The sequence below is a fragment of the Lupinus angustifolius genome, chromosome LG01 (genome assembly GCF_001865875.1).
Source record: "Lupinus angustifolius cultivar Tanjil chromosome LG01, LupAngTanjil_v1.0, whole genome shotgun sequence".
NCBI classification, from domain to species: domain Eukaryota; kingdom Viridiplantae; phylum Streptophyta; class Magnoliopsida; order Fabales; family Fabaceae; genus Lupinus; species Lupinus angustifolius.
The window spans coordinates 18,629,449-18,640,643 of NC_032009.1; the positions used below are offsets into that span (position 1 = coordinate 18,629,449).

Below are 11,195 nucleotides of genomic sequence, written 5' to 3' on the forward strand. Positions count from 1 at the left end.
CTCTTCTTCTTCTTGTGAGGGAATCGATTTTGTCTCATATTAATTAGGCTTAAAATACTTACTTTCTTCATGTTTAAGGACATGCTCAAATAAAAATTTAGCTCGATCAAGATTAGGTGAGATAAAAAATCACAATTGCTAAAAATAAAATATATAAAAAAATTAATATTGTAATGAATGATTTAAATAATTATGTCTCAATTAATAAATCATTGATGGGGATTCATGCACTTTAATTTTTCAAATTAAATTTCCAATTTAAAGTGAAAATCACAATCAGAAATCTAAAATAGTATAAGTTACATTTTAGAAGAGAAATACTTATTTTCATATTTGAGATATATTTGATAGATAAAATAGAAAAGGACCATAGAACACAATTATAAAGACTAGCGTGTTGATAGCTACTATCGTATCTGTCAACCCGCTTTCCTATCATTTATAATGTATACTTTGTATGTTATAAATGTCAAATATAATATTTTGTGTTAAATATTTGTAATCTACAATTGAATTTATTTGATTGGTGTAATGTTCTACATTAAAGACTAATAGTCACATTGTAAAAATAAAAAATAATTAACTAAATAATATGAGCATATATCAGGTGAAGAGAAACATTAGGTTATATATAATTCTTTTGTAAAAATTAGAAAATAGTAAGGGCAAAATAGGGAGAACCACAAATTACACCATAATAGATGGTTATTTTTGGTTTTCCCTTTATAAGTAGTATAGATATAGATATTGATACAATTATATTATAATATAATTAAATCAATTAAAACTAGTCAAACTAGTTTGTGTATAATAAAAAATCATACTTTTCAAAATAACACAATAAAGATTTAAATCTTCAACTCAATAGTATGTGTATTATGGTCAACTATTAAGTCATTTGAATAATTAAATTATATGTTACAAATAATAACATTTCTGTAAATAAATGTATTATATCAATTATTATATAATCCACAAATTAAATTTTATCCTAAACCAAATGGTAACATAATAAATTATCATAATATAATACTAAAAAATGTAATATGTATGCACACTCTGTATAAATAGTTATACACAATTAATATATCATTCATCATTCATTTATATTACTCATATTTAAAAAATGATGATTAAATACACATGATAAATGATGCATAGTATAAAAACTCTTATATTTGAGGGCATACATATTTTTCTCAAATAATCTATTTGTTTGAGGGTATAATTGTATAATCGTGGGAATCACATTCCCTAAATAGATTGTATAATTATCAAAAATACTCATAATCTAAAAAATTATTATACTCAGAAAACAAGATTAATATTTCTTTGATGTATTATAACTAAGACAACAAATTTACTTTAAATGATATTTCTTTTGGTACATAGAAAATGTTATTTGATTACTTATATAATAAGTACATAGTGTAAAAAATATCTTTTAGGTACTTATATTAAGATAAAAGAATGAACTGAACATATCCAGATATTGAAGAATATAATTGACAAAAACATATAGTATCATTAGCATAAATAAAAATGAAGTATTATCCCTATTTCATAACGTATATTATACTATATATATACAATATATAAAGGGAAAACTTCTTATAACTACCTAAAATTATAATATTTTCTCACATAATAAAATATAAAATACTACATTAAAGGAAAAACTTCTTCTAACTACCTAAAATTATAATATTTTCTCATATAATAAAATATTAATAAAAAATTAGAGTAAGTTACATACATCAAAAATATCAAACCTTTAATGTAATTTTTTATAATATCACAATTCTTTTTCATATTTTTTATCACAAAAATGATAATATCATATGCACTCCAATGTGAGTCAGCAGACAGACACGAAGTGCCCACGACACGCTAGTCTAGATAAAAAAAACATAAGAATGAAACATGAGTACAATTTGAAAGTTACAAATTTTAGATGTGTGAATGAAAGATTGCAAAACTATTCCAAGTAAATAAGAATCATTAAAATATGGGAAAATGTTTTTTCTTAAAAAAGTTGTATACATACTTGAAACAAACATTTTTCTATCATTTTCATAAATAAAATGTCTCTTCATATAAGGAATAAGTTACATTACCAAACCACTAAAATTATAATACATGTGTTTTTTTTAGTTTTTAGAAATATTTTACAAAAAATAATTAAGTAGAACATATTGTCACAATTTTAGTGGCTGAAAAACATAGTTTATCTCCTAGTATGAGAATATACTTTATTCACTTGTTTCTAACCACTATTTCTCCCAATATTTTTTTTATAAACTCCCTTCAAGTACTATTAATAAAAGACTGTGAATGTTTATAGTAAAAATGTGTAAAACTTATACATTATCATTGTATACATTTTCTCATAATTAAAATATCTCAAAAATCTTCACCATAAATAAGGTTTGAGGAGAAAAACTTGTGTAAAGACCTATACAACTTGTCATATTTAGAGATAAATATATATTTTTTCAACGTTGTCAATATTTTAATAATTATGTTTATATGCATTCGTTTTCAGACACGTATTTTTCTTCTATGGGAGTCTCGTACACGCGGCTTGAAATTAGTATGTACTAATGGTTATAAATAAATCCATGTTGATTTATGAAACAACATAATTAGCATTTATTATCATAAAAAGGTTTAATCTTTGTTGAGAAAATTGATAGGAAGAGAGAGAGAGAGAAATGGTGAAAATCTCTGTAGGTAGATACGATGATGGAGAAGGACCTAGCAACCCAACCCAGAAACGAAGAAGGTTGCATCAAGATGAAACTGATGAAGAAGAAGAAGAAGAAAATCAACAACAACAACAACAAGAAGAAGAACAAGAACAACAACCTCAACAAGAACAACAACAACCTCAACAAGAACAACAACAACAACAACAACAACAAGGATTTGGAATTGAAACAACCGAGGAAGATAGAACAACTGAGGAGGATAATGAAATTGGTGAATCAAATACTAGGGACAGATCAATTTCTATTACCCTTATGGATCCTGATGTGCTTGATTGCTGCATTTGTTATGAACCCTTTAGTGCCCCTATCTTTCAGGTAATTCATTTTTCTTCAAATCTCATCCTTTTATTTTTTATCATTATTTTGGTATGTTTTGTGTTTTATTTTTCAATTCTTTATTTTTTATTTGTTTTTAAGTTCTGTTTTTGTTTTTTGTTTTTTTGTGGGGTTGGTTTAATGTTTCTTGGATTATTGTATGTGAATACTGGAAACAGTCTGTCTGCTTGCAGGATAAGACTGCGTGTATCTGACGCCTCAAACCCTATTGGGTAGGAGCCTTGTGCATTAGGCCACCTTTCCTTTTTATGATTGTATGTGAACCTGTATTCCACTAGGTGGGGTCGGCTACATGGATGATTGTATGTGAACAATTGGTTTTTATTTTGGTGAAGTCATTATGGAATAAGTGTTTAGGGATAGTGATTTATGTTTGGAATTAAAGTGTGAGTGGAGATATGAGTGAGATAAGGATGGTGAAAAATGAAAGGACTCATACCCTAATGTCTTGGATTTTGGGTTAAGATGCGTTGGCATGGTTTCTAGCCAAGTCCATTGGGTGTGTAGATCTCCTTGATGTCGTAGGCTACCCTAAAAGGGCGGTCCAGTGCACGATTATCTCAACTAATAGGGTCTGGGGAGGCTAGATGTATTCAACCTTACTTCTGCTATTTGAACATTGACCTCGTCAAAACTAAGCAGAAACCTTCCTGCTAGATGTTACCCTAGCCTCAACGATTTAGCCTTTTTAATGATATTTGGTTAGAATGGAATTGTGTGGATTGGGTTTGTTGCTATTCTGTTTTTTGAACTGTATGGAATGCAATTGTTGGATTGAAGTGTGAAGTTTTTGATACTACTATGTTCATATTTTTGGTCTGTATGGTGAGAGCAGTGTTTTGGTCGAATGAGAGCAGTGTTATGAAACCCAAGAGTCTCTAGTTCGAATTAGGGTTGAGTGGGGGTGAAAAGATGATTGAGTAGATTACATTGATTTTCCTCATAAAACTTCCCAACTTTAGTTTAATCTACTAAACAATTGATGCATTTGAATGACTGTATTTTTCTATGTTGCAGCTGCACTGTAGATGATATTTATGTGGGAGTGATTGTTCACTTTCAAAACTTGCTAAAGTTTCTAGATTACGTGTTCCTTTTGCTATAAGTTGTTTTTGATCACTTGGTTTGTTATTTGCTTTACTATTTGAGTTGATGCTTGTCTTTTGAAGCACAATTCAACCACGATAACCCGAAATGTTCTAAAATATATGTTCAAGGCGGGGAACAAGGTGGAGAAATTTATAGATATGAGCTATATAGAGGATGCTATTTTCCATTAGATGAGGTTTTCGTTGCACTATGCTGTTCCTTTTGTTATGTGTTTCTTATTTCCACTTTTTAGCTGTTTCAAATTGCAAGCTTTTCCAAAGGCATCTCTTTTTAAATACTTTTTCCAATTTTTGTGTTTAATGAAAAATCTAATTTGATAACTTTCTTTGTGTTCAAATGGTTATTCAGTGCGAGAATGGGCATATTGCTTGCTCCAACTGCTGTGGCAAACTTGGGAACAAGTGTCCCATGTGCTCAATGCCGATTGGTTATAACCGTTGCCGAGCTATTGAGAAGGTCCTGGAATCTATTAAAATGTCATGCCTGAATACAAAATATGGTTGTAAAGAGAAGTTTAATTACAGTAAGAAAAATGAGCACGAGAAGGAATGCATCTATATACCATGTTTATGCCCACATCCGGGTTGTGACTTCATTGCTGCGTCCAAGGAGTTATCCCTCCACTTCAGCCATAGACATGTAGGTTCTGCGATACCATTTGTATACGATAAATTTCTCCCTGTTGTCTTAAATATTGACCACAAAGAAATTATCCTTCAAGAGAAAAATGATGGTAGCTTGTTTGTTGTTCGCAATAGCCGTGAGCATCTGGGTAACATAGTCCATCTTAGTTGCATTGGCCCGAAACCGATAAGAGGGTTTCATTATGAGATATTGGCTAGGTCTCAGGGAAGCTCTCTAATACTGACATCTCTGACCAAGATCATTCAAGGCTTCTTACCCGATTCTCCTTCAACAGGGCGCCTTTTGATTCCATCTGATTTCTTCGGTTCTGGAACACTCAAACTGGATATCCGCATAAGGTCTCGACAATAATCCTCGGCTGGACTTTGAAGAAGGCTCTGCATTTTTAGTTGATTTCTGAATGTGTTTGTCTTTGTTACAACTTAGCAGATCAAATTCGATCTCTGTGGGGATATTTGACTTTACTTATCTGAAGATAGTTGTAGTAATTAAGTAGGAAAACATATGCTTGCATGGGATTATTGTTTCCAAACTGTCATGTGAATATTGGTGTTATATCAAATCTCTATTTACAAATGGATTATGTCTGAGTTAGTAGCTTATTTAAGTGCTTTTCTTTTTCTATGTTTGCCCTGTAATATAGCACAAACTGTTGCTGCTAAAATAGTTATCTAGTCACATTGCCTGAAGCTTCTTATTGGATTTTTTGGAACTAATCCCTTTCGGGGTGTATGGCTGCCGCTCCCAATAAGTGTCGTTCCTAGAAATCAAACCCTTGACCTTTTAGTCTTTCTGGAATCAAGTAGGACCTTATACTATTAGACCAATGCCTTGTTGGTCTCATTGGATTTAAGGTGTAACAAAATGTGCTTTTTATCTATTGCTGCAGTTCTGTTTGTTACTTTGTTTGCAGTGTAAGTATTTCCAAAGAAAACTTAGTTTTCCAATATGTCTTTTTTGTTTAAGACTAGAATTTTATTTTTAAAAGTGAATTGTTGTTTAAGGACTTCAATTGTTTTATGATAAACATTGGAAGGATTGTACTTCAATGAAATGTTTCCTTGCAAAGTTTGCTGAAGTGTCGGAACACTGGGCAGAAAACAAGTTTATGAGAAACCAATAAAATAAAAATGGAGAACAATTGTACTAAAGATGTTGAAATTTCGATTCCTGAGAGTTACACTTATTGTGAGGGACAACCATAACGATTAGTTCTTCACTCATAGGGTGAGGGAATATTCTTGGTTATGTATATGTATGTATAAAAAGAACCTAAAATAATGGGCAAGTGAAAAGATAGATGTTTGTGTTCAAAATGGACATAATAATCTGTCATGTATATATAAACATATATATATTTATGACTGCTTTTGATTTTTTTGTTGTACTGCATGGGTATTCACTGCGAGTAAGAAATTAATCACTTTCACAACGTGTATCTGTCTCTTCCAACAAGTATTGTTTTTAGTAATTGAACATTTTCACTTATATAATTCCTTATTAATTGACTGCTCTTGATTTGGGGACATTATGAACTAAATGATTTGGAAGACACATTCTCTCATTACTACCTTTGGCTGTGTTGTCGCTACTAAGTATCTATTCTAACAATTATCTTCTACAACAATGTTCTAACATGGGTTCTCTTTTGATGTTAATAATGTAAAAAAAATGAAATTAAAACAATACCATATAGGATGACTAATTTGTACGTTAAAAGATACAAAATGTATATTTACCAATAAGGCGTTGATCTAATAGTGTAAGGTGATGCTAGATTTTTAGGATAGTTAAAATGTCAATAGTTTAATTCTTAGGAGTGATATTTGTTAGGAGAAACAACCACATACCTTAAAAAAATTAGTTCATTACTCAAAGGGTAAAGATAACATTAGTAGTTAGAAGTACCAAAAAGAATACCATATGTACATCTAGAAAGTATGGCTAGAACTGAAGCCAAGAAAAGACCACAAAATACTATTAGCATTATAGAATTATTTATTGAGATGAAAATAATTAGGTCGGAAAATAGAAAAATCATTATTAAGTAGATAACAGTAAAACTCAATTGTAGACATTACCATAAAGTTGTACAAAAAAACGACATTGCCAGAAAGCACTATCATCTAATAATTGAGTTTTACTGTTATCTACCTAATTATGATTGTTTTTAATTGTTTAATAATTAAGCACTATCAATCTAATAATCAGCATTAAGTATTGAAAAAAATGATATATCCTCCTCCTAATCTTCCTATCCACAAGTTGATATTTTATTTATTAATGATTGGTTTACAAATGACACATATCACTCTCTTGTAGGTAAAGAGTTTAGTAGGAGGATACAGTAGGAGGATATAATATTCCTCTTAAACATTATCGGTCTAAAAATCATGATCAGCAGCACTACCAGTCTAATAATTAAGTACTATCATCATTAAAGTTGTTTGTAATTATTCAAAACCTTCTTAAAATCGATAAAGATAATGAACATTAGGGATCACAATAAAAACCGAACCTGTAAATACCTATATTAACTCAACTCAAATTTAACAGGAAAACCCGATATGACTGGATTCAGGTTTTACTCGAGTTCAATTTTCGAGTTCGGATTTGATATAGTTGATACCCTACCCTAATTAATATATGTAAAATTAAAAAACTAGACATAAATACATATATAAAACCTAAATATATAGAAATTTGACATATAAATATATATATATATATATATATAATACATGTTTTGGGTGGGTTCCCTTTAGATTTGAGGATGATGTCATTGTTTTAAATCCCGCTTAATTCGGGTTCGAGTTTTGAATTTCAGGTTCGGGTAAGCACAAAACTGACCCTGACCTATCCTATTTTCATTCCTAATAAACATAATCCAACTCCTTCAAAAAATCAAAGAAAGAAGTGGCCAGTAGGCAGAGCATGGGTTGGGTTGGGATGGACTAAAGCTTGTCCTTACACGACCCTAAATATTGATCGAGTATCTTTTGGACCCAAACTCGACCATAGATCCAAAACTAACCCGACCCTAAATATCGACATGGTTAACCTTTAAACCCAAACCTGACCCTAGACCCGATTAATTATAATGCACATTCATCTTTTATAAAGTCTTCTCAATATTATATATTCTTATGAATATGTAATTTGTTATATAAAATGATATATGTATATATATATATTATTAATCATGTATATATGATGAAAAATTAGAGAATCAATGATATTTTCAACCAAAAATGTGACATTACTTTGTACACATTTGAATAGAGACACATACAAACATAATATATGAGTGACCATGGAACGAATCAGGACGGGTCATGTAACGCCCCGAAAAATACTTCTAAAAAACATTGCGGAAAAATGGGTAAATTTTTTTTTGAATTGGTGATGTATAAAATTGTTTCTTTTTAAAACCTTCTTTTTCCGGGACATCACTTTAAGTAACTCAAATGCGGAAAATCAACTTATCGTTATCGAATGATAACTTAACCTGATTAAAAATTTCCTAAATAACACAATGCATATAATCAGTTAAGTCATAATTAGTTCATACAAATTAAGTCAACAAAGGCGAAAACTACATCGCCACTAACATATACAAAATCAAAAAGAAACACAGCCCCCATCAAAACAAAAAGGGGACATCGACAAGCTCACAAGCTGACTCAGAAGATTCCAGGAATGCTGGACCCCTCACTCGGGTCCTCCTCCTCTTCCGAGTCGGACATGAGGTCGATCACCTCCACCGAACTCTCTACATTTACGAGTTCAATGACCTCGTCTTCCTCTTCCTCTTCTTCCACTTCGTTATGCCATAACCCCGCGGCATAATTCGGAGGGGATGACATTCTCAAAACCTTGGTCTTCTTGCAGGGACCTCCTCCAAGAACTCGGCTCCTCATGGCTCTATTGGATGACGGAGCACCCAAACAATCTGACCACGTCCTCCGACCGTGGAAGGAAACAACGCCATCACTCCTGACTGGCGGGTACCGAATTCCATCCTTTGGAGACCTTAGCTCCCTTGGCGGCAAGGTGAAAGAAGTGTCAATTTAGGCGTCAGGTTGAGGGATCATCATCGATGACCCATTGTACATCATGTGCAACGACAAACCGCAGGGGCCTGTGTATGTGTATCTGTACCCATCACTATTCCATTGTCCCATCGAGGACATGGTGAAGTGATAACCTCGAACGTGACTGTTGCTGTTGGACATCTGCATAGCAAACATATGCAAACAAGGACAATACAACAGAGAGGGTAAGACATCTAATGAACATAAATTCATTGATGGCGTGGACTTACTTAGAATATCACACTCAGACATAAAATATATTTTAGCATATAATTCATCATGAAGAAATTCATCACTTACCATTTATTCCAACATTACCAATATATCAAATAATATAACCAACATTCTACTCATAACCATATCGCATGCATAAACGTAGGAATACACAATGCTTGTAGCTCACGGGTGGGAATTCATTTCCACAATAATAATGTATGCATGATATGTCATGATTATCCTCCTTACACCAATATCCATCCAACATCCTAATCGGAAATAATCGAGAGTACAGGTCCCGTACCAAGCCGCTTTGTACGCACCCGAAATAACATATCCTCGCAAGGAATTAGAAATAGATCGATCGGTTCCCTCGGGAACAGTCCTACCCGGACCTAGGTCGTACAGACGCTTTTTGGGCATCCCTCTCATCGATCTCGAATGCAATCCCGGGGTTGTCAGAGAGTGCCTAGTTTGGCCTGTGAGAACTGTCCGATCCAACAGGGTACCTCCCCAGGAATACAAGGGACTCATCTCACCCAGACTCTCCCTCAAGACATTGTTGGCGAATCACTGTCCAATCAGTGTCGTCCCTTCTTACATCACGACACTCTAAGTCATCCCGTCATTTCCTCCCCACTACTTCATGGTCACAATGCAATGCATTCCTAGTCACAAATGCAAATGTATTAATCAAACACATGATCGGCCCATCCTTAAGCCATCTCCCGACAAGGAATGCTTCTCGTGGGACCCGATAGTACGTCAACCGTACATGCTTAAGGTAACATCTCAATCACAACAAATCATCTCCTGGACGGTCACATGGCCAAGCCTCTTACGGTCGGTCGATCGTTGTTCAGTGATATTGTGTATCCTTACTAGGGTACCCCCCTAGTTCACGACCTCAAGTTGGATACTCGCCCAACAAAGCATAAACACAAACAATGTTTTCATACTTTTGTGGAGTCATGCTTCTCATCTAAGCCATGATCTCATTCCACAACCTTTATATCACAACACACCCTACCCGGGTTCATCACATTGTTCACAACATCATTTCATTTCAATCTTTCCCTACCGTCCCTCGCCAAAGCAGGGACTAGTCGCTCAAACGACAATTCATTTTTAAATCTCAAATAAACTAAAACTTTTCTCGCCCAGGCTAAGGTACTATCGCCGAAGCGAGACCTCTCTCGCCCAAGCGAGAGAGTTACAAAAACTCATTAAAATCCTGGGCGTTATCGCCCAAGCGAGACATCTTCTCGCTCAAGCGAGACGTCTCTCGCTCAAGGCGAGAAAGGTACAAAAACTCATTAAAATCCTAGGCGTTCTCGCCCAAGCGAGACCCTTACTCGCCCAAGCGAGACCTCTTCTCGCTCAAGCGAGACATCTCTCGCTCAAGGCGAGAAAAGTACAAAAACTCATTAAAATCCTTGGCGTTCTCGCCCAAGCGAGGCCCTTGCTCGCCCAAGCGAGTTTTTGTCGCCCAGGCAAGGGAGTTCCAGAACTAAAACTTCCCCTCGCCCAGTCTTCGCCCAAGCGAGACTGTGCTCACCCAAGCGAGAGTTTCTCGCCCAAGTGACAGGGACTTGGACAAAATACCAATTTTGCCCTTTTCGACAACCGAAACCCATTTACACATGGTTTTTCGAACACCTGCACTCAGAAAAGTTCCCAACAACAATCATATACAATATTGAACACATTTCATCATCAATCATGTATATTCAAAAGCATTCAAACATAAAGATCTTGGGTTTCTTAAAACCCAAGTTAACTCCAAAACCTTTGAGATGGTTTAGGAGATCCGGGTGTCATATTCGGACACCACTATGTCACGATGTGTTCTCTCTCACCTTCATGAAGCGCTACTTTAAATCGTCAACTAAGGGTGGTTTGGTTTTCAAGGTTCGAACACCGAAATCTTCGCAACTACCAAAATAAAAATCCGTTAGTTTCCGATATTTCTAAAATCGTTACTACAATACTTAAAATCATTTCTCTTTTTCCTCATCATGAT

The 11,195-nt window shown here is 33.8% G+C and overlaps 1 protein-coding gene across 1 annotated transcript; it reads left to right on the forward strand.

Annotated features, from left to right (window-relative positions):
* LOC109350848 (E3 ubiquitin-protein ligase SINA-like 10) lies at nt 2,619-5,456 on the forward strand. Its single transcript, XM_019592160.1, has 2 exons — nt 2,619-3,086; nt 4,566-5,456. Exons 1-2 carry the CDS (start codon nt 2,715-2,717, stop codon nt 5,211-5,213), a joined length of 1,020 nt encoding a protein of 339 aa, XP_019447705.1. The 5' UTR covers nt 2,619-2,714; the 3' UTR covers nt 5,214-5,456.

What these genes read in the sequence shown, in the direction of transcription:
- LOC109350848 (XM_019592160.1), top strand. Translation starts at nt 2,715, where the DNA reads ATGGTGAAAATCTCTGTAGGTAGATACGATGATGGAGAAGGACCTAGC. An exon ending in TTAGTGCCCCTATCTTTCAG is followed by an intron (nt 3,087 to 4,565) that starts GTAATTCATTTT and finishes ATGGTTATTCAG; the next exon opens with TGCGAGAATGGGCATATTGC.